This window comes from Pipra filicauda, unplaced genomic scaffold, assembly GCF_003945595.2.
Source record: "Pipra filicauda isolate LSUMZ 115617 unplaced genomic scaffold, ASM394559v2 scaffold80_size11013439_pilon, whole genome shotgun sequence".
NCBI lineage: Eukaryota > Metazoa > Chordata > Aves > Passeriformes > Pipridae > Pipra > Pipra filicauda.
The window spans coordinates 10,920,599-10,944,007 of record NW_024104987.1 but is presented as its reverse complement, the minus strand read 5'-3'; the positions used below and the strand labels follow the sequence as shown (position 1 = coordinate 10,944,007).

Below are 23,409 nucleotides of genomic sequence, written 5' to 3'. Positions count from 1 at the left end.
GGACAGGGATAGGGACAGGGGCAGGGACAGGTACAGAGACAGAGACAGGAATAGGGAAAGAGACTGGGACAGGGACCGCGACCGGGATAGGGACAGGGTCAGGGACAGGTACAGGGACAGGAATAGGGATAGGGACGGAGACCGGGCCAGGGATAAGGGACCTGGATAGGGACACGGACAGGGATAGGGATGAGAATAGGGACAGGGACGGGGACAGAGACCGGGACAGGAATAGGGACAGGAATAGGGACCGGGACCGGGACGTGGACATCGACCGGCACCGGCCCGGCTCCCCAGGCCCCGCCCCTCCCCTCCTAGGCCCCGCCCCTGGCCCCGCCCCCGAGGTTGCATCATCCGGCCCCACCCCCCGGTGCCCGGATGAGGCGGCCCCGGCGGCGGCGGGTGCTGCGGCGGTGACAGGGGATGCGCTGCGGTGAGCGGGGCGCGGGGCCGGACCGGCCGGACCGGGCCGGGCCGGGAGTCCCGGGATAGTCCCGGCGGGCCCGAAGGGTTCGGGACGGGGGGGGATCGCGGCCGGGGGTCCGGGGGGGCCGCGGGCCCCGCGCCGCCATTGGCTGCGGGTTGACAACGGGGCAGGGCCCGCCCCCGCGCCGCGGCATTGGCTGGCGGAGCCGCGCCGCGGCCGCTCATTGGCGGAGGGGACTGTCAGTCACGGCGCGGCCCGGCTCGGCCACCGCCCTGCGCGGGCCGGGCCCCCCCGGGACCCTCCGGGAGCGGGGCCGGGGCGTTACCGGGCTCGGGGCTGCCCGGCACCCTGAGCCACCGCCGGGCTGGGCTCGGCACCCAGGGCGGTCAGTTTTGCATCACCGACAGGCAGCCGGAGGTGTGATTCGCCTCAGTTGTCATATAATCCTTGGGCGACCCGGTGGCCGCGGTGTGGGGCCTTTCTTAGGAAGAAATTCTTCCCGGAATCAGGTGGTCAGACACCGGGAGGGGCTGCCCAGGGAGGTGGTGGAGTCCCCAACCCTGGAACGACTGGCCGTGGCACTCAGTGCTCTGGGCTGGGGGACAAGGTGGGCATCGGGCACAGGGGGGATCCATGGGCTGGGAGGGCTTTTCCAGCCTCAGTGGTCCTGGGATTGTGGGATTCTATACCAGGATGGCAGAAATGTGTCCCCTCCTCCGTCCCTGACTTTCCTCTTTCAACAGAGGAGTGAAAACTGGAGGCAGGAGGGGTGTAAATTTTGTCCATTGCTTTGGCTTTCATCGGACTCGATGGGCTGGGAGGGCTTTTCCAACCCGAATGATTCTGGGATCTCTGCTGAGTATTTTTCAGTAGTTCCATGAGGGTTTTTCTCCGAGGTTGTTCCCACCTCCCTCTCAGCTCTGTGTTGTGTTTCGTACAAACCCCACCAAACCCCCTCGTGCCCCGGTGAAGAGCGTGACCCGAATTGCACAGACGTGTGCGGGGGATGAACGGCTCTGACACGGGAGCAGATCCATCACTGGAGCCAGAGCTCACGGAGTGACTCCCGCTGACACGTCCCGTCCTTCCCGGGGGGAGGAGAGCTGTCCTTCCCTCCCACAGCCTGCACTGGGAGTGACTCAGGCTTTCCCGGCTCCCTCTGGAACCATCCTCACTTGGTCACAAGTGCACAGAGGTGGGGGGCACTTTTGGATGCCTGTGGGGCATTTATTGCCCTCAGAGGTGCTTAGATATGTGAAGCTGCTGTAGAAGAATTCCTTGGATACTCGAGGAATTTTTTTTTCTTCCTTTTTGTTTTTTCTCCCTCCCCCCCACAAGAAACAATTCCTGGACACTGTGGAGAGCTGGTGGCCTTGTCAAGGTCAGTGTTTCAGTAGAGATATCAGTAACTGTGAGAGGAAGGAACTGTCCCAGGGCAGAAAAGAGACTGGGAGGATTTTGTATGTTTTGGAAGGGAGGTGGTGGAGTCCCCACCCCAGAGGTGTCCAAGGACGTGGCACTCAGTGCTCTGGGCTGGGGGACAAGGTGAGGATTGGGCACAGGGTGGTCTCAGAGGTCTTTTCCAACCTCAGTGGTTCTGTGAGTCTGTATTTATTTACATACATGTAAATTTGGTGTATTAGCAGTGTGAGTGCACAGACAGGCTGGTTGGCAGTGCCAGTTCACTGTGGCTGTGCAGGATGTGAAAGATGTGGGTAGATAATGTGGATTTTGGATTAACAGTGCCAGGACTGCCCCGGAGGAGATCCTGTGTCCTGCTTTCTGCCTGGGCTTTGTATTTATGTATTTACTTTGTATACATGGAGGGATTCTCCCTTTGGTTTGCACATGTGGAGATTTAATCCTGTGTGCCACTGGGAGTCCCAGAGGTGAAGGATGTGTTCAGACACAAAGTGTTTGAGTTACTGTTTGAGTAATTCAGGGGAAAGCCCTCAGGTGGTTTTTTTTTCCTGACTCTTTAGAGGTTGCAGATATGTAAGATAATTCCTCTTTTGGTGCAGAAGGAAAGAGAAGAGAAAGGAAAATATGAAAGTGGAGAGAAAGCACGAGACTGATGATGTCTGTGACCTTGGTGCCACAAGGAGTTTTGTCTCTGGAGTCATTGCTGGGAGCAGACTGCCAAAAACTACAGCAACAAAGTACAGTTTATTCCCTCAGTCTGTTACAGTTGGTTTTGAGGTGTCAGGAAAGTCAGACTGAGGAAGGAAATGGTATTCTTGCAGTCCTCAATGTTTGTGTGACACCACAAAAATAACCAAGATAAACTGTGGAGCGTGTTCAGCAAACTGCCTGCCCTGCTGTGCTGCCCTGACCTGTGGGCAGAGCCACTCAGACCCAGCAGAGCAGCTTTTTCTTGATGTGATTGTGTCCCTCCAGGGCTCAGCTCAGGAGCAGATTGTGCTGGTTCCTTCTCCTTCTCAACACAGAGTTTTATTTTTAACATTCCTGTTGTTCAGTGCTCACTGCAGAGCCCCTCTCTGGGGGCTGGTCTGTGATAAATACTGAAAATACACCTTTTGGGGAGTGTTTTCAAATCAATTTTCCCCTTTCTTGGCACTGGTAAGATGTAAAGGAGCAGAATTCCCTGCTCTTGGCAGAACCCCGTGCTGAGTGCATCTTCCCCTCTGGCCCCCCCTTCCCAGGAGATGTTGTTCTGGGGATGGGATTAATTGCTGAGGTCCCAGGGAGGCCCAGGGGACCTGGTGCTGTCCTTTGGTGCAGGCTCTGGGCTGGGTGTGCTGTAAGTTCTGGGGTAAATCCATTGATTCTGGGGAGGATGCTCTGGGATTCTTCAAGGTTTGAGGAGAAACCAGGCAACTGTGAGTTGGGGAAGGTGCAGTTGGGTGGATGATCTCCAGAGGGAGGGTCAGGTCTGTGGCAGCTCCACTTGCAGCCTGTTGTGGGGTCAGGATCAGTGCTCCTGGTGCTCAGCATCTCTCATGGACCTTCCTAGAGGGTGGTTTTCTGGAGAGCAGAGACTCAAATCAGGAGGAAGCTTGTCCTTTTCACAGCCTGGATTTCCTTCTCAGTTCTCTGTTTACTCCACACCTTCTGCTCTGGGGGGGTTCATCCCTCGGGGGTTCCTGGCTATGGAGCTGGGAGTGAATTGTTCTCATGGTCAGGCCCAGGTTGTTCTGGGACACACACATCTCCAGGGGCCTTTCCTTCATCTCTGCAGGTACTGAACCTGCATCAGGAGCACCAACCTCTTCAGGTTTCCTTTTTAAAGCATTTGGGTGGGAACAGATAGAGGTCGAGCGTCTTAAACTTCCCTTGTTGGTGATATGATTTTTAATACTGAATTCTGCTCCCTTTGGTAGCTGCAGCTTGATTTCTGAAAAGAGGCTTCTTGCATCAGTGCACTTCTTCTGGTTTCAAGGTTTCCACCCCAGTGCTGGCTCACTCAGCAAGGGTTCTTTATTATGATTTCATATCATATACTCACCAGGCCTTTGAACCTTGGCCATGTGGTGCAGAGCAGACATGTTATATTTGATTAATGAGGCTGTTGAGATAACAAGGCTTTGCTGTGTGGTGCCAGGTTGTCTTAAAGGCTTTTAGTCTGAACTTGGCACAAAGTTCCTGCAGGTAGGATTTGGTTATCTCCTGCCTCCTGTGCTGTCCAAATTGGAAATGCAGGATTTATTGTTGCAGTAGGAGTGTTCTGCTGACTCTGTGCTCTGTGACTTTCCTCTTTCCCTGAAAGCTCCTGTGCTGCTGTTGCAAGAGGCGAGGAGGCATTTGTTGTGGTTCACTTGAGAACATTCAGTTCAAAAATAGGATTGCAGGAGAAGGCTGAGTTCACAGAGGCTCAGTTCCTAACAGTGACAGATGCGGGCAGACATCCAAAATGTATGGAAATCCACCAGCTCCTATTCCAGGATGAGCAAAACAAGCACAAATTGATTGGTGAAATCTAATCCATGCCTTTGGTTGGTTTGTTTGTTTGTTTTCCATCTTCTATTAAGTGCATGACAATGTCCATTTGCTTTGAGTTTTGGCTGGAGGGCTCGGGTTCCTTTGCTTTGAGCCTTGATTTGGGGGAAAAAAGTCAAGAACTTCAGGGGTTTGGGGGTTACCTGTTGGTTCTCATGGTTTGAGAAGGTGAAGAGTGGTTGGAACAAGGTTTCTTCTGCTTTTGTGCCTGTGAATCAGCCAAAAAGAGGAAGAGGAAGAAGAAGAAGAGCTGGTTGGGGACAGTCCTTCCTGCTCTTGGTGTCAGCTCTGGGTGGTGCCAGCTCTGGGTGACAGGGTGAGATGGGGGGGCTGTGGCATAAAACAGGCACTTGGCAGTTCTGTGATAGCCAGAGTTATCTCCAGAACTGAAGGCCCCTGTGAGCTTGGCAGAATTCCTTGATCAAGTCCTGTTCCAGGTGGTTACTTATTTAATTCCAAAGGTCACTGGACATTTCCATTGCCTTAAGGGGAGGGGGGCCAGCAAAGCATAGGTGGGGGAGTGCAGCACTGTGCTTTGTCATGTTTGTTTGCCTCTGCACAGTTTTTCATGTTTGGTGTCTGAAAATATTGGGCAAACAGGGTTGTGGGGAAGAAAGCAGAAAAATGTGCAGAAAAATGAACATTAAATAAGATTAATTCCCTTTCCATGGCAGTGGTTGTAAGCTGCTTTTAAATGGGAGAGTATGAGGCAATTAAAATCAGGGAGAATGTTTTATCCAGCCCCTTGAGATGCTGCAGGTACACCTGGGGTGAACTGCAGCAGCTTGTGAGCAGCGCTCAGAATTATTCCCCCTGTGATGTTTCAGTGATTCAGTTGACTTTGAGAGCGGGGAGGAGTGAATTCCCGACTGTGGGAAGGGGTGGGTAGAAGCTGAGACATCGTGTTGTATTTCAAGCTGAGTGTTTTGGTCTTAGATTTCATGCAAAGCTCCTCAGCAGCCTCCCGTCACACGGATGAGGTTACACCGTGTTACACTTCAGGCTGTGTTTGTGTTCTCATGGCTTAGGAGAGATTTCAAATGCAAGATTCCCTAAGTTACTTGGAAAATACTGTGTGTTTGTTTAGTTATTTCTGCCACAGGTTGGATTCAGAAATCCTTGTGATATCCAGAGGATACTGCACATCTCTCTTGTAAGGATTCCTTTGGAGGTGGGAAAACAGATTTGTCCTATACAAACCCTTTTAGACCAGTTCTTAACCTACACACCACATTTTTTAGAATGATTTCAGCGTGGAAGTTCTTTCCTTTTCCCAGTGGAGAGTTCCTCTGTCCTGCTGACTTTGTGGGGGTGGCTTGAAAGGATCCCCCTTGTTTTGAACGTAGCCCTTGTCTGGGAGCTGCCTTGGAGCTGGAGCTGTGCCCACGGAGCTGTGCTTTCCCAGGGCACTGTGTGAATGCTAAGCTGTGTTGGAATGAATTCCAGTGGGCAGCAGCATAAGCCTGCTCTCATTTTCCCTGGAAGACGCTGCTGCATTGTCTTGTCTGTGCCCTGAAAGCCTCAGTGTTGTTGGTCAAAGGCTCGATTCTGCAAGTGCCACGTATGCAAAGGAGCCTGTGAATAGGAAGGACTTGCCGTGCTGGTTCTCAGCTCCTTCTCAGCTCCTCATGGAATTCCAGGACAACTGGCAGCAGGCTGAAGCAAGGCAGCCTTTGTTAAACCCTCGGTGTTCCGTGGGCATCCTCTCTCTCCCACACGTGAGATGTTTCAAATGCTCTGGCTGTGTTCTGATAAGGCCTGGGAATCACTCCCCTGCAGGCACATCCCTGTGCTCAGATAAAGCCCTGTTCCTGTGCCATCAGCCGAGGGAATGGGCAAAGCTTGGCACAGTGAAGGGATCTACCTGTGCCCACAGCTGTGGCAGGGGCAGGATTGGAAGCTGTTGGCATCTTCTGGCTCTCAGATTGGTGTTTGGGCCATGAACCACCGTGTTTGTGTGCTCTCCTCTCTTTCATGCCCCTCATGAAGGAGCACTGCAAGCACTGCAGGGATTCCGTGGGTGTTTGTGTCCAAGGGTGTGCCCTGAGCAGACAGGAAGGAGTCCTGGACCTTATCTCAGCCACTTCTAGGATATGATGTAGGAAAGACTAGGAAGAGTTCCTGCCGAGGGGCTGAGGGATCACAGGGCTGAATCTCCTCCCTCTGGTGTCTGAAAGGGGGTTTGGACAAAGGAGTGGGAGGAAAAAATACCTTCTGTACTTGGGAATGCTGGGCAGCCCTTCCTGTCCTTGCAGAGACTGCTGTGCTTGCAGGGATTCTGGGGATATTTATTTCCAAGGGTGTGCCCTGAGCAGACAGGAAGGAGTCCTGGACCTCATCTCAGCCACTTCTAGGAAAAGATGTCAGGTGCTTCCTTGTACTTCCTTGTAAGGGAAGGCAAGTGGTATAACTGTGTCCAAAAGTGGGATGTGGATGCTGGAGCTCAGCAGGGCACACTGGTGTTGGCATCTGGAGCAGGTGTTTATCCAAAATCCCTGCTGGTAGCATTAGGCATGGTGGGAGACGTGGAGCAGGGGCAATCATGAATCATCACCCGTTTAACCAACATGGAAAACGTCAACTTGCTCCTGCTGGGTATGTTTGGGAAGGAAGAGTTCCCGAGGCACCACAGGGCTGAATCTCCTCCTTCTGGTGGCTGAAAGGGTCTTTGGACAAAGGAGTGAGGGAAAAAAATCCCTCCTGTACTTGTGAGTGCTTGCTGTGCTTGCGGAGGGGGTTCTGGGTGTTTGTGTCCCAGGGTGTGCCCCGAGCAGACAGGAAGGAGTCCTGGCCCTTCCCCAGCACCTCTCGGAAATGATCTCAGGGGTTCCTTGTAGAGCCCTTTTCTAACCACATCCTGAATTTTGCTGACAGCTGGCTTGACTGCTCACCTTCTGAGCTCAGCTCACCTCTGGAGCTGTGGGAGCTGAGCCTGGGTTGTGTCTCATTTATTTTGGGATGAATGTGCTGCCTGCTGATCCAGCCCTCCGGAGTGTGCCGGTTTGGAGCCAAGTGCAGGGAAAGATCTGAGGCTTTTATGGAAGGGTTTGATCAGTGCTGGGCCAGTGCTTTGAACAACACCCAGCAGTGCCTGAGCTGGTCACCTCTGCCTTGTCCTGGCAGCTGGAATCCCTGTCCAGGAGCTTCCTGAGCCTCTAGCTCACCTGGATGCACCCGAGGGGGAACCCCAACAGTTTGGGCTCCACATCCCCTGGGAACAGGCACAGCACTTGGGATTTGTCCCTGTGGTGGGATGGAGGTGCCTTGGTAACAGCTGAGCGAGTGCTCCCAAAGAAACTTGTGTCTGAAATTTGTTACTGGAATGGCTCCACAGGTGTGTTTTATCTTGTCAGTACAAGGAAGTGCAGAAAAGGAGACACCATCAGTTCTCTTGGGCAGTGTGGAGATGTGATTCCTGACAAATTGCTTCTCCAAGAACCCTGTGAAGTTAAATAAACACAGTGTGAGATTTGGGGTGGTTTTGAGGTGCTTGGCACCCTCTGGATAAATTTGGGCCCTTGGGTTGTGGCAGCTGCAGTCTCAGCTGGAGACCCACGTGCCAGTTCCGCCTGGCTGTGTCTCTGAGCTCAGTGCCAGCCTGGCTGCCCTCTGACGAAAGCATGGGACTGTTTTGTCCCACTTTTAGGTATCAAAAATGTGGGTCACTGCGATGCAGGACATATTAGTGTGACAATTTTAGCCTGAAGGGACAGAGTTGGCTGAGAGGGGGCAGCGATGCCTGATAGAGTGTGAAAGTCAGGACTTCCAGGTCAGCTATTCCTGATCAATGAGCTTGATGTTGTTCCCAGCCTCTGCTTTAAGCACAGAAGGAGTTGGTTTCACCTTATTCTTTTTCTGAGTGTTAATGGCAAAATTTAAATCTTGGCTTTTTGAGGAGAGAGAAAAAAGGATACCTATTTATGAGAGTTGTGGGATTGCTTGGCGAGGGCTCAGCTGTGGTGCTTTTCCTGTGGGCTGAGCAGTTCTGGCCCTGCTGTGCATGGCAGGGCCACAGCCACCACTTCATCACCTTCAGCAGCTCTGGGACCTGCTGTGAATGTCCATGTCCCCTGGACTGTGTGTTGCTCCTTGGATAAAGGTCTGTGTTGGGTTGTGTTTCCTGTGCTGGCTGAGAGCCAAGCAGTGCTGCCGGAGGCATCCAGAGCTCCAGGAAGGGTGGTCCTCATGGAGCAGGGGGTCATCTGCTCCTCCTAACACCTCCAGGCTGGAGACTCTCCTGTATGATGGGACCATGTGGTTTTGTGAGAGGCTGATCCTTCTTCTGTGTGTCTGAGGGAGCAAAATTATGTGGATAATTTCAGTTACCTGCCTGTTTTACACAAGCAGGAATTAGCCAGGACTCAACACAGGAAAGTTAAATTGAATTTTAGTCTCCACACACACTGTTAGTGGTTCCTCAGTGTCCATCCTCCTTCACTACTCACGTTTGCAGCTCTAATAGCTGTTGTAGTGCTATTGTTGTGTTGGTGACAGGAGGCAAAATCTCTTTAAGAACATTTTAGGACCTAAAGTGGAAACTGTGATTGCTGCAAATTTTAGTGTTACCAACTGTGATCCAAAGTGGGCTTTTCACCTGGTGTTTCAGTGGCAGATAAAAAAACACAGCCAAAATTTCTGGTCCTGTTTCTCGCTGCACAAGCACTTCCAGAAGCTGGGTAAAATTCCATGGCTTGTTGTGGCAGGTCCCTGTGCTGGATGACTCCTGTTAGGGATCATTAACATCCTGTGTGCAGGTGCCAAGTCCTGGTGCTGCTGTTGGAAAGGCTGTGGCAGTGAAGCCCGGGATTTAGGAGCAGGTTTGGGGTCTGTGTTTGTCCTGAGTGTGTCCCTGTGTTTGTGCCCTGCAGGTCGTGTTGATCATGGACAGTGAAGAAATCCCAACTTTCTCGAGTCCAAAGGAGGAAACTGCATATTGGAAAGAGCTTTCCTTGAAGTACAAACAAAGGTATTGTGGATTGGCAGGCTGGGGTTGCTTCTTAATGACCAGAACTTTGTTTAATCTCTTTCTCTTCAAGGCCACACCAAGATTACTATATTATATTAAAGATTTTAGAAAGAATCTCTAAAAAGAGAATTTGTAAAGAATTTCTAGCTTTAAAATTCCCAGTTTTGTGGGAGCTGAGTGTTGCTTGCCCAGTGTCTCCATGCCAGGAACTCCAGGCTATGTTCTGAGCATGTTTGAGCAAGAGCAGAGCCCTTTTAGGATCATGTGCACCTTTGTATAATTAAGGCAGCACTTGATGTTTTATCATAAGAAGGCGCCTTTGGGCTCTCCTTGTGTCATTCCTGTTCCCTCCAGCTCCTTGTAATGGAATTACTGGTATGAAAAGTGGCTGATTTGGTGTCTGCTGCATTTTATTGAAGTGGATTTTACCTCCCAGTCCTGCCTGGACCAGGGGTTTGCATCTTTTAGGGGGCATGGGGCTTTTTGGGTACCAAAGGTGGCAGGAGAGGTTGTTGTATTGAGTAGTGCTGTGCTTCTTGAGGGGCTTTCTCTGGAGTGCTCCCAGTTCATTTCCTTTGGGAAGCTTTATGTGCACTCAGTGTAACTCATGTGCAACTGAGCTGGAGCCTCAAAACCTCTCTGGAGCCCAAAGAGCCCAAGCTGCTTTTTTGTTTGGTTTGGGGTTGTTTTGGGGAGGGAGGGGTTGGGAATGTGGAGGAGCCTGTCCCTGAGGAGAACCCTAAGCTGTTCTTGGGTGTCAGAACATTCTGTGTGAGGCACCAATATGTTGTTTCCTAAAGCCTGGTTGGTTTTCCCTGCTATTTGCTGAGGGCTGAGCTGTTACCTGTGGTAAAGATGCAAATTTAATAAGCAAAGTATGTGGAGTGGCTACCCCTGGTATTTAATAACTGTCAGTACTATGAGGCAGGGAAGTGCTGGCTTCCTGACTCCTCATGATTTTTAAGAACCTTAAATTTCCAGGTAATGCAGAGATGCAGAAACTGTTGTTCTCTCTTTGGTTTTTGACCAAAATCAGGTTAAATGTTTGCTTAATTCATTGTCTCCATCAAATCTCCTACCAGTGGAAGCTGATGGAGTATAAAGTGGTTCTCAGGCTCCCATGAATCCTGTAAATAGCCTTGATTTCACACAGGCATTTAGGGCAGCTGTTGGTTTTGATGTAAGAGAATTAATTTCCTTTAATAGCTGAGCTTAATGTAATTTCTCCATTTCCCAAATTTTCTTTTTCCCCTTAGAAATCTATGATGACACTTAAGTACTTCAGAACTCCTTTTTTTCCAGCTTTTTATTTTAGAAGAGCTGCAGATTTTAACTTGGGAGATGCTGGCTTTTCCCACTGATGAAATCCTCTCCTTACAGCTTCCAGGAGGCTCGTGAAGAGCTGGCTGAATTCCAGGAGGGAAGCAGAGAATTAGAAGCAGAGTTGGAGGCACAGCTAGTGCAGGCTGAGCAGAGGAACAGAGATTTGCAAGCAGATAACCAAAGACTGAAGTATGAAGTGGAAACATTAAAGGTGGGTCTCCTCTGTAATGGTGTTGCTTCTTCTTTTGGGTATGTCTTGGATCTCCTTTTAGATCCTCTGGGCTATTCTTGGTCACTGAACATCCAAATGAAGTCAAGGAATTGTCTGTTTATGATCCCGGCTTAAGTATGGCACGTCCTCCAAATAAGGCAGGGAAATTCCTGGCGGAATTTTCCTTGTTCACATCATGAAACTCTTGTCATGGAGTTTGTGCTGTGAATTCTGGAGGCTGTGCCAAGCAGGAGCTTTATTAGTTCCACAGGGAACATCAGCACAGGGACAACATGAGTTGTCTTTCTTTGCAAACCAGTCTTTGTCCCCTCAGTTTTATGAGACCCTAAAGGAGGCTCAGAGTGGGTGATCTGTGCACATCTTTCAGAGTCTCCTCATCCATTCTTAACAGCCATTTCTGTGGAGCCAGGAATTGCAGAGGGATCTGCATCTGCAGGAGGTGGCTTTGAACTGATGCCTCTTGTGTTAACAAGTTCTTGTCTCTTTTGGAACCTTGAAATAGCATCATTTTGGGTAGTCTTGGCTTGTGTTACTGAAGACAAAGGTTAGAAATTCTCTCAGTGGAAGGAAGGTTTCTGGGATTACTCTGTGTATCCATTCCCAGCACATGTTTTATGAGGTCAGTGCTTTCTCCATGGGGATCTGTCTGTGCCCTCAGAGCTGGTGAGAGACTGTTTGGCAGGGAGTTCTTCCAAAGCTGAGTTTGTGGGCCTGGAGGTTTTGTAGCAGATTCCAGTGGCTCTCATTTTTGCTCATGGACACGTCAGACAGTGTCTGGTCTCACAGTGGCTGTTATCAAGGGAAAAGGGAGGGCTGTGCAGTTGGATTTCTCTCTGGCTTCCTGGATGTTTGAGGCTCTGGAGCAGCTGTCAGTGCAGGCTGTTGGGAGCAGATGCAGGGACACATCCCTGAGAGCCAGCTGTGTCCTGGAGAGATGGCTGGGACTTTGTGCCATGTCTGGCTCTGACGTTCACAGCCTGTTCCTTCTCCCTCTCTAATTTTTCCGCATTACCAGCAATCCCAAACCAGCAGCCTGCAAAGAGTGTGATACTTTCTTTGTCCCATTTTACTGCTATTTATCTCCATAACTCTTTCTTCCAGGAGAAGCTGGAGCACCAGTATGCCCAGAGTTACAAGCAGGTGTCCCTGTTGGAGGATGACCTGAGCCAGACCAGGGCCATCAAGGACCAGCTGCACAAATACGTGCGGGAGCTGGAGCAGGCCAACGATGACCTGGAGCGTGCAAAGAGGTGAGGGCTGCCAACCTCTCCTTCCCTCAGAGCTTGCACTGCATCCTTTCTTTGCCACTCAGATTGGTCATTTCATTCTTCCTTAAAAGGGAAAATACATTCAAAAAACCCCAAACAACCCCCAAGACTCTTGGAGTTCGCCTCCATCAGCTGGTTCCTTGTGTTAGAGCTGGAAAGGCAGTGGGACAACGTGGCTCGTGCTCCTGTGAGGAACAAGCTGTGCAAGCAGAGCCACTGCCTCTGGTACCCCCAGCTAAATGACTTCTAATTGTGGGCCTGGTGGCTCCAAACCCCTTTGAAGTCAGCAGCTCATGCTTTACATAGTCCCTTTTAAACAAACCAGGCCAAAGGAGTCTCCTGGTCCCTTCCAGAGCAGCTGTAGGGAACAATCCTGGCCTTTGTAAGGCCTGGGATGAACAGGCTGCTCTGGAAACGCCCAGTTTGGGAGTAGGTCATGCTTCCCTTTTGCTGAATGGGAATTCTGCCATTGATTCAGGGAGAGCAGGAATGAGCCTCTGGCTATCTGGGAGTTTCCACCAGGCTCATGGCTGACTTCTGACATGGAGTTTGGAAGGAATTGGCTCTTAGGTAATATCCCAGTGCTCTGCTGTCCACACTGGGCTCTGCCTGCCCACAGCTCTGCCCTCATTATTAAATGTACAGCTTTGGATCATGGCTTGGGAAAAATGGGGATGGGTGCACAGGACCGGCTCTTTCCCACACCTCTGGTACATCCCTGAGAGCCAGATGCTATCATGTTTTTTCATCTTTTTCTCCTGTTTCTTTGGAGTTGATTAGTCCTTTCTAAGCAGCATTTCCATGGCTTTCAAATGCTCAGTGTGACTGCAGGCCCTGCTAACATTTTTCCTCTATTATGTTTCTGAATACACTTTTATGTTGGCTGAGCTGAAGAACCCAATATTCTGGATTTTGTTTCTAGGGCAACAATAGTTTCATTGGAAGACTTTGAACAGAGGCTGAACCAAGCTATTGAGAGAAATGCATTTTTAGAAAGTGAACTGGATGACAAGGAGTCATTGCTGGTTTCTGTACAGAGATTAAAGGATGAAGCAAGAGGTAAGGCTTGTCTGGTTAGTTCTGTGTCTTGCTTTGCTAAAAGAGACACTTAGCAACCAAAGCTCATGTTTCTAGAAAGCATCACATGATAAACTTGAACTGGATACATTAGCTGTTATTAACAGTAGGGTTTCTAAATGTCCTGTGTAGTCAAGAGGAAAAATTTCCTGACATAGGACAGAATTAATATCAGATTAATTCAGGATTTTAATACAGGTGAGTATAAAAATACTCTGTTCCACAGATATCACAGAATTGAGGAAATGTGCTTTGAAAGTTCCTTTTTGTTATGGTTTTATGCCTTGTGTAGGAAGGGAAAGCACAGGAAATGACAGGGAAATACAGGATAAATGATTAAGTAACTGTCCTGAAAAATCCTGTCTCCTGTGTTCCTTCTAAACCCCTTGGAAATCTCCTGGTTTATTTAAGATATTCTAGTAAAGGCTGTATTTAGACCTGTGAGATCAGAGATGGTTGGGGTAGTGTTCTGGGATATGAGCAGGAATTGGGAATTCTCCAATGGATTTCACATTGAGGATCCTGGGGAAATGTTTTTAATGACTGGGGGAAACTGATTTCTCTGATAATGGAGATGATCTGCTCATAATCCTGTGCCAGCCATTAATAAATTCAGAGATTAGTGGTTTTCAACTTTATTTCCCAAGAGAAACTTTCTAAAATAATTCCTCAGTTCAGGCCTGGGCCCGAGTGTAAGAAAAGTGTAAGAAAACTCACCTGAACAGGATGGGATTTTTTGCTGTGAACCTCTTTGAACCAAGTTCGTGCCCCAATAATTAAAAACTTTATTGGAATCACAGGGGTTTTTGTAATAAATATCAAGAGGCAAGTTTTCCAATATGTAAAGTTTTTCAAAATGTAAATATTTCTGAAGAAATATATGTATTGTCATTTGAGGTTAGGGCAATAATACTGGGAAAAACAGCAAAACCCAGGAGACTGTTTTCTAGAACACTGGAATAATCAGCCAAAAAGACATCTTGTTTTTTAGATGAGTCATTTGGAAATTTTTAGCATTTCTTAGAGTAGCAAAGCTGCTTGTTGTTCCCCCTGACAGCAAGCAGGAACAGTAGCCACTAAAAGAACTGGTAAAATGTCAAACTGAGAGATGACATTTCTGATTGAACAACCTCAGATCCTCTGCTGTGGGCCCAGATTTTCATTTCAGCTCTGCTGTTTTACCTAAAAACAGTTCTAAATATTTGTGACAGCTTAAAAGCTGTAATGTATAGTTAATTTTGCTCTTGCACGTTGTAGCAGATTAAGGCAAGGAACAAGAGGTCTGGGAAAATTCAGGAACAACTGGAACAAAAAGGAACAACTCCCTTGTGATCTTTTTTTGTATCTAGACCCTTCTAAGGATGTACAGATCCCTTGTTGAGCTGTGCTGGATGCTCTCTGTAGCAAAAAGATGTGGAAATGGGAAGGGACAGGGTAAGGATAAGCTGCAGTCTGGGGAGGAGGTGAGAGTAAAGCCTGGCTTTGCTCATCTCCAGCCTGTTTCCCTGTCCTTTGGACTGCCCAGTCTCTCCAGTCTGCTCTTCCACTTGTCAAGACATCAAAAACTGGATGCAACCCTTGGATTGTCTTTGGCTGGTGTGGAATTCTGTGGATTATTAACTGGAAGAATAAGATAGGAATTAGAAACACGGGGATAGGTCATTCCTCTGGTTTTTGCAGCCTCTCCTGGAGCAGGAGCTGAGTGTGGCCCAGCTGCAGCATTTGTGTCCAGCTACAGTTTTTGTAACACTCTTTCTGTGGAGCTCACACTGCAAATGGGGAAAATTCCTGAGGGAAAGTCACCTGCCATGATCCCAGGGACCACACAGCTCCCAGGGCCAGGCAGGGCTGTTTGCTCCCCCCCTGCTCCCAGCTGGGATGGGAAGTGGGACTGGGCTCTGGCTGTTCTGAGGGGTGTCCCCACTGCTGGAGAATCCAGTTAATCCAGGATTGCTGCAAAGTGTCTCCTCTTCCTCTCTCCCAAATGAACAGAGAGAGTGTTTGTGACAGAAATCAGTCTCTAATATATGTTTTTTGTGGATTTTTTCTCCTCTCCATCCCCAGACTTGAGGCAAGAGCTGGCAGTGAGGGAAAGGCAGCAAGAGGTGACCCGAAAATCAGCTCCCAGCTCTCCCACTCTGGACTGTGAGAAGATGGATTCAGCTGTCCAGGCCTCTCTCTCCTTGCCAGCCACACCTGTTGGAAAAGGATCAGAAAATAGTTTTCCTTCCCCCAAAGGTACCATTCCCAGGAGCTGTGTCTGGGTGTTTGGCAGGATGTCCAGCCTGCTGACAAACCACGGGCTCCACGGGGAATGTGGGTGTGGGGATAGGGGGATCCCACACCTGTGTTTAAATCCCAGGACAGCATCAGGTGCATTTAAGGAGTAGGAAAAAAAAGGAAAAGAGCATGGAAAAAGCATGGAAAAGAAGGGCAATGAAGCTCAGATATTGCTTTTGTGGGGGCAGGGGTTTGCACTGTGCAGTGGGTGCTGCAGTGGAGCACTGAGGATATTTGGGATTGCAGGGAAATGCAGGGACTGATATTCCTGCTCCAGCGTGGAGCAGCAGTGGTGGGTGAAGGGTGTCAGGAATTCCAGAGTCTCTGTTCCCACACTGACTCTTGGGGAGTGCTGTTTTCTCCTTGAGGCAGTGGGATGTTAGTCCAGTCCCCTTCCCGCTCTGGAAGGCTCGGGACAGTCTCAGGGATTAATACATTATTTTTCCAATGGGAAGGAGCAGATTCCAGCAGGAGCTCTGGCTGGATTAGATGGATTGTGGTCAGTAGCCCTGCAGATGGAGAGTGCATGAACTCTGCGTGTGGGGCTGCTGGGAACGAGGGCAGTGGGCAGGAATTAAGCTCTAGCATTTTTCCATGGCTGGTGATCATGCAGTTATTGTGGGGTAATTGTATCAAGTGTCTGTGGCAGGATTTGAGATTTAACCTTTTTTTCATGTAGAAGTTGATTTATTTAAATTTTTTAAAACCCCTGAACTGTGGGGGAGTGGAGCACGGAATAACATGTGTCTGTGTTTGCAGCTATACCAAATGGGTTTGGTACCAGCCCACTTACTCCTTCAGCCAGAATATCTGCACTCAACATTGTGGGAGATCTGCTACGGAAAGTGGGGGTGAGTGCTCTGAACTGCAGCTCTGGGCTCTCCCTGGGGCTTCTGTCCTTGTGCTCAGTCCCAGCCTTGGCCCGTGCTGAGCTCGTACTGTACCTTCCAAATCATCCATGTTGTGTTTAGTCTGTTATAATGTAATTTTTTATATTATTTTGATTTGTAAAGCGAGTTCTGATGCCAGTTTGGGGGTGATGAAATTCATATTTGGGGTTAAAAGTTTCTCAGGGACATGGGTGCACAGGGTTAGGCACTGTCAGCTGCTTGTTCTGACCTCAGCTGGGGCCTGCAGCTCCCTCTGCCCTCAGGCTCTGGGTTGCCTGCTGACACCTGAGATCAGGTCTCTTTATGTGAGATCTCCTCTTCTGGGCAGAGATATTGAAAACTAAAATGAAAATGAAAAAAACAAACTAGAAAGCTTTGGTAAGAAAGTGAGAAAAATAAATCAGGAGAAAGCCAAATGCTCCCATCTGTAGTTGGTGGGGAAGTGAAATGCATGAGCCTTTAAAGGGATTACTGCTGTAAGCAGGGAAGAAGTGGTTTAAACATCTGTTGCAGTGTTGTTCAGGGTTTTCAGTTGAACAAAGACCTGAGTTTTGAGCTCTGAGGAGCTGGCTGATGAGCCTCAGGGGCTGTGTTTGAGTGGCAGCAGGGCCAGGCTCAGTGCTGGCTCTGCCCGGTGTGTGTAACCACCCTGAGCTGGGCAGGAGCTGCAGTGCAGACAGTTGTTTTAGCAAAGTTGGGAATGAAAAACTGCCTTTGCTGCTGCCTTTTGGAGCCAGTGAGCCTGTCCTGGGTTTGAAAGGGCAGCAGGACAGCTCTGGGTTACAGAGTGACATGTTTAAAAGGGGATCATTGTGAGTAAGAGTCTGCAGGGGATTTAGGGAGCTTAACCACAATCCCGTATGATTACTCTGCAAGGACAGGAAATGCCAAATAAGCATGCTTCCTTCCCAGCCTCACACACAGCCACTGACACACAGCTCCAGCCCAGGCACTGCTTACCAACAATTATAGGATGCTCAGGACCTGGTCTGGGTTTGGCTGGGCCTCATCCTGAGCCTCAGACTCCCTGTCTCTGCAGGAATTTTCCCCTCAGCTTTCCTGCTTGCAGCTGAGACAGGGAATCACTTGGCCCAGATCCCAGTGGGCAGTGACAGGTGCTGTGTCACCCAGAGACAGGGATTGTCTGTAGCTGCCTGTATAGCCCATATTCCCTAAGGAAGCTTCCATGGATTCCTAGGAGAGTGTACAGTGCTCACTTACCTGTGGCAGCACATCAGGTGGAATATTTGTGGAACGGGTCTGAACCCCACATTTTTGGAGACAAATTTTAGTCTCCAGTTCATGGATTTGCTCCATGCACAGGGAGGTGTAAAGAGTAAGGACCTTCTGCCAGACCAGATGGACATTCAGGATGAGCCTCAGTCTGGGATAGTGGCAGGAAGGGCAGGTGATGTTCTGGAGGGAAGGAGGGAATTGGGATGTTGCTCCTCCTCCTGCCAGGAGTCAGTGGATGAAGCAGAGACTGTCACTTTATACACGGGGAAAAGATCTCACCAGGATTGCTTGGAAGTATCAGAGATGGAAGTACAGAGATGGAGGACCATGGCTCAGCTGCTGCCTTTGCTTTGTCCTGACCCCTCTGTTCTGAGGTGTGGCAGTGGAGCTTTACAAACTGGCTTTGGTTTGCAGGCCAAGATTGAGAAAGAAATGCCAGGAGAAGTTGTCCTGGTGAAAAAATCAACTTCCCAAATACACAGTCCCTCTGGAAACCTGAGAATTCTGCTTTAGGCTCAGATTAGCTGCTGGCAGCCTCACTGCAGCTGCTGAGGGAAGGGCTTTGGTAACTTCTGCTGGAGTTGGCTCCCTTATCTTGGGTAATTATTTCAAGGTTCATATGTTCTAAAATCTGAGCCCTCATGGAGCTGAGTAATGCCTGGCAGTCTGCATCAGCATCTGTGTGTTTCCTTTGCGGTTTGGGTGACAGAGGAAATGACAGCTTTGTTCCCATTTTTTTGCCAAAGGTGATCACACTGGAGTCCTGATCATGGCCACCCCGAGGTCGTGGCACAGCCTCACCTCCAGCAGCAAAATGCTTCCTCCTAGTGGTTTTATTGTTTTGACATTATTTTTTTTTCTCCCCTTTCACAGGCCTTAGAATCCAAATTAGCTGCTTGCAGGAACTTTGCAAAGGACCAGGCGTCACGGAAATCCTACATTTCAGGGAACGTCAGCAGCGCCGTGATGAGCAGCAACAGCACCAAGTACCCACACCCAGGGCACACCTCCTTCTTCGACAAAGGGTGAGTGAGGGACAGCCCTGCCCTGCAGGGAACTGCATTTCAGCAGGACTTTTTCTTGTCTTGTCCTTGCCCACCACAGCTTCCATCCCATAGGACAAATAATCCGTGGGGCCAAAGTCTCCAGGGCACAGGGAAGGTGCTGATTTATGGAAAGCAAAGACAAAAGCAAATGTGGTTGTCTCAGCTGGTGGGGTGGCACTGCCTGTTCTGTCCTGCTGCTGCCTCATCTTTGGTGGCTGTAAAACCAAACCTCAGGCAGAAAACCTGCTAGTGGGGAGTGTGGCCTTTGAGAGGATGCCAGGGAAGGAGATATGGAGTTGCCATCTCGGGAAAGCAGAGCTGGAGTTGCCATCTCAGGGCAGCAGGGCTGGAGTTGCCATCTCAGGGCAGCAGGGCTGGAGTTGCCATCTCAGGGCAGCAGGGCTGGAGTTGCCATCTCAGGGCAGCAGGGCTGGAGTTGCCATAGCTCCTGGTGTGCTCTGGGGATGTGGGGGTTCCCTTGGCACAGCTGAGGGCAGGCAGGAGTGTTCACTTGCAGGGTGGAGCCCTGGGTGCTCACTTCCCTCTGCATTAGGGGAAGAGATAAATGTCACTGATGGTGTAATTGTGGCTGCTGGGGAGTGACAGGAACTGCTTGCATAGGAAAAACTACCTCGTGTGACTTGCCCATGGTCAGAGCTTCCTCTGGGATCCTGGGAAGTGGTTCCACAGGAGGATTTTCCCCAGTTCCTGTGAGCACAAGGCCCTGTGGGTGTATGAGGGTGAAAAGCACAGTGGTATTGGGGGCAAAACACCCTTCCTGCTCCCTGCACCGTGGTGATATTTCATGTTAAACCTCATCCCAGTGCAGTTTAATGCTAATAGTCAGCACATGCTCAAGCCTACATTTATTTTAGAGAATGAGATGAGCTGTTGCCAGCCTGAAGAGAGCCAGACAGCTGAGCTTCCTACAGCCACCTCCTCAGCTGACTCCACTGCCGTGTGGGAGCAGGCAGAGCTGCATCTTACAAACTGGCATTCGGGGTTTTTGGAGCCACTGCTGTTTGTTAAATCTCCAAACTCTTCCCTTCCAAAGTCATTGTCACGAGCAAATCAGACCTTAGGGCTGTGTGTGTGCTGAGGGGGCCCTGCAGCCCCCAGCAGTGCTGGCAGGCCCTGCTGGGGAGGGATTGAGGCAGCTCTGAGGAGGCAGCAGGGCTGAGTGTGGTGGGACCAGCCAGCTGATTGCCCTGTGGGGTGGGGGTCACTCTGAATTCCCCACGTTGTCATCACCCTTGTTATCTGGGCTGGTGCCTGCAGGAGGAGCAGGTTGTGGCTGAAAAAGGCTTAGAAACCTTGGCCCCTGAAGGAGCTGCAGCAGAGGTGGGTGTTGTTGGGCAGGAAAAGGGGTGGAAATGACTGATGGGCTCATGTGCAAGTTGCTGGAGACCCTGCAAGATAATCAGTTAAGCCACACAGGTATGTCTGGGTTAGTCCTGCTTACGGCAGCCCAGACCTTTGGTAGCACTCAAAGCAGTCCTTCGTCCCCTTCCTCTCCTTTTCTGCCAGTTCCTCACTGGCCAAGCCACACTCCTTGAATTGGAAGAAAAAAATAAAAAAAAAAGTGAACTGGATTCCCTGGAGCATGAGATCAGTGTTAGCAGCATTGCAGCTCCCTGCACTGCTGGGCCTGCAGGAGGGGGGACAGGGTGTTGTGTTCCTTCTGGGCTGTGCCTTGGTGTGTGTGCAGGGTGGTGATACCTCTGCTCCACGGAGTTTTGCCATATTTTTTCCCTCACCTTTGAAGATTTGGGATCCTCTTTCCTGTATAAACAGCAATACTGCAGACAGTTCAGCTGGAAAACGTCCACACCCAAAGAGGAAGGGTAGAAAGTAATTAGGAGAAGGTTCTATGCACAAATGGAGAAACACCCACAAGTGTTGTGCTGGTCAGAGCTCACCCTTTCTGAGGGGTGAATTCTGCACTCAGTGCTCAGATTTTGGAAAGCAGTAGCTTGTCCTTGTCCTCTGCACCCCCGTGTGCTGGCCCAGCAGGGTGGGTGGCCCAGGGCTGTCCCTCCCACTGGCTCCTGCTCCCCTGGGTGTCCCAGCTGTGCCCTGAGGTGCTGGCAGTGTGTGCAGCTCCTGCTCTGTGTCACTGTGTCACTGGGGGCTGCACTGAGCTGTCCCCACGTGGGGTCAGCCCGTGGGGCCCAGCAGGGCAGTGGCTGAGCTCAGGCCATGCTGGGTGGGCACGAGGGGCTGAGGGGAGCCCTGCCCTTCCCTCTGCCCTTCCCTCCCCTCTCCTTCCCTCCCATGCACTCTCCTCCCTGCCCCTGAGTGCTGCTGGACCCTGACCCAGCCTCACGTGGTTGTAAATGTGACCCAACCTGCAGCCTCTGCCTGAAGAGCAGACAGTTGTTGGGTGCTGGGGTTGGGGCAGAGGTACCTCAGCCCCATCCTTACAGCTCTGTTTGCTTCCCTTCCTCTGCCATTTTGCTGGTTAAAGCGTTGGAGGAGTCTCCAGCTCTTGTAAAGCCCCTGCTCTTTGCTCTTTGCCCTCAGAGTGGAGCTGGGCAGGAGCTGGAACAGGGCAGCAGTGCTACAGGGGACGACAGCAGGGCTTGCTCCAGAGCTTTGCTGGAGAATTGGAAGAGTCAGGACTTCCCTACTTTATTCCAACTCCCCAGTGTCGAGTGTAAGATGAGTTTCCTGCAGACTTGTTCCTTCAGGAACGTGCTGCTTCTGTCCAGGTGCCAGGGAATGGCAGAACAGCACCTGGAGATGTTCTTGGATGGATATTTGGGCTTTTTGCTGTTGTAATTGTTCTTAATTGGTTATTAAAGTCAGTCCAGTTTGGGAACAAAACAGCTCTGGCCATGAAGGGCCCTGCAGAGTCCTGGCACTGGGGTCCTTGTTCCTCAGGGCATTAACTCCTTGTTCCCCTTCCTGCACTCTTGAATGCCAAAGCCCTCGGAGTTGATGTTTGTTCTTAGTTATTTATCTGGATCAGTTGGGCTTTGTTTTAATAAAACAAGCTGCAGTTTGAGTGTGAGGAGATTCTTGCACACTTGCAGCAGTGCCATGAAGCAAGTGGGTGTATGTGTTACCCACAGCCCTGCTCTGTGTACACCAGGCTGGGAATTCTGGCTCTTCTTTGGGTCCCTGGTCCACCCTATAAAAAGTTTCCCTGGAAAAGGGGGAACTGTGGCTGACTCAGGTGAGTAATCCTGTAATGTGCCCGTGCAGAGCAGGGTCTCCCCAAGCAGAGGTCAAAGGTTTGCTGAGGTTCAGTTTAACACCTTTGCTTTGCCCCAGGGTTATGCTCAGGAATGTCTTTTTTGCGTACATAAACTTTCCCTTTCTCTCCACTAGGCGTGAAAAGGTCATATTCCCCACCTTGGTCATGGGTAAATGAATTCATTTGCACTGATCTGCTGCATGTGCTGTAACCTGGGGCTTGGGGGGCAGAGCTGGGCTCTGCTAACTGCACGAGGTAGTTCTTAGTGTCACACACTAATAGGCCCTGATCAAAGCCCAAGGCTGTAATCTCTCCTTCTCCTGACTTTAAATAAACCTCTCTGCTGCTGTGACCTGTTGCAAACATAAGCCTGAGTGCTGCTGCTTTCTTGATCTAATTAATACTTCAAGTACCTGCATGATTCTGATTGAACTGGGCACAGCAGGGACACAGAGGGAAGTGTTGCTGCTCTTGATGGAGTTCATCTTCAAAGTTTGCCCTCTGGTTGTGGTTTTCCTTCAGCATTTTGTGGCTCTGGACTTGTTGATGTGTGGGTGATGTGCTTCTGGCTGAAGGGAAGGCAAACAAGGGCTGGAGAGGGGGAGGACAGTGTGGGGAGGGACAGCACTGCCCCTGCTCAGTGTCAGCAGCCCTGCCCAGCACAGCCCTGGTGGTTGGAAGCAGCAGGAGGCAGCAGGAAGCAGCAGGAAGCAGCAGGAAGCAGTTGGAAGCAGCAGGAAGCAGCAGGAAGCAGCAGGAAGCAGTTGGAAGCAGCAGGAAGCAGTTGGAAGCAGCAGGAAGCAGTTGGAAGCAGCAGGAAGCAGCTGGAAGCACAGATGTGCCACAAGGCTGGGCAGGTCCAGGCCTCTGGGGATGGGGGTCCTGCACACAGGGCTCACAGGCCCCACCTGCAGTGACAAAGGCCAGGCTGGTGTCCCTTCCCTGCCTCTGGAGGAAGTGTGGAGGGTTCCCTGTGCTATCAACAAGGGCAGGTTCCTGCCAGTCTCCTCCTCCTCCTCTCACATCTCTGCTGGGTGTTCCTCAACCTCCTGGTGCTGTTGCTGCTGCCCAGGAGAGGAGGAGATGTGTGTTAGAGCCCTGACCTCCCTCAAAACTCACTTTTCCTCGGTTTTCTTGTGGCTCTGCTCTCCGAGTGTGCTTTGACCAGCTCCATTCACCCTCCAGGCCGGGCTGTTCAGCTCCAGGAGAACCTTCTGCTGAGGTTTTGTTGGATACTTGGAGTTGAGGGAGCCTTGGAGATCAGATGCCAAGTACAAAACAGCTTGAAATGCTGTTTAATGAGTCAAAATCTGTCATTAGCAATGAGGGCAGAGACTGTGGCTGGAGATGGGCACAGAGCCCACGGTCCTGTAGGGACAGGCAGTCAGAGACATCCACCAGGAACCCTGCAGGGGCATTTCCAGCTGCTTCTGCCTCTGTTTGGAGCACTGGAACCTGGTTTCTTGGGAAGCCCAGAGCAAGGGCACATCACAGAGTGTGCTGGGGTG

The 23,409-nt window shown here is 50.4% G+C and overlaps 1 protein-coding gene across 4 annotated transcripts in view; it reads left to right on the top strand.

Moving 5' to 3' along the window:
• Positions 1 to 358: 358 nt before the first annotated feature.
• The window catches only part of NDEL1 (nudE neurodevelopment protein 1 like 1), a 28,064-nt gene continuing 5,013 nt past the window's right edge, over positions 359 to 23,409 (top strand). Inside the window, exons 1-8 of one of the 4 annotated variants that reach the window (XM_027742275.2) lie at positions 359 to 433; positions 9,253 to 9,350; positions 10,731 to 10,884; positions 12,007 to 12,155; positions 13,096 to 13,232; positions 15,315 to 15,488; positions 16,290 to 16,381; positions 18,530 to 18,681. In XM_027742275.2, the coding sequence (XP_027598076.1) occupies positions 9,265 to 9,350; positions 10,731 to 10,884; positions 12,007 to 12,155; positions 13,096 to 13,232; positions 15,315 to 15,488; positions 16,290 to 16,381; positions 18,530 to 18,681 (944 nt within the window). In that variant the 5' untranslated portion in view covers positions 359 to 433; positions 9,253 to 9,264. Of the gene's footprint in view, positions 434 to 743; positions 937 to 1,719; positions 1,809 to 9,252; positions 9,351 to 10,730; positions 10,885 to 12,006; positions 12,156 to 13,095; positions 13,233 to 15,314; positions 15,489 to 16,289; positions 16,382 to 18,529; positions 18,682 to 23,409 lie in introns of those variants that run through there. The other 3 variants (XM_027742279.2, XM_039390239.1, XM_027742276.2) reach the window with 3 other exon arrangements.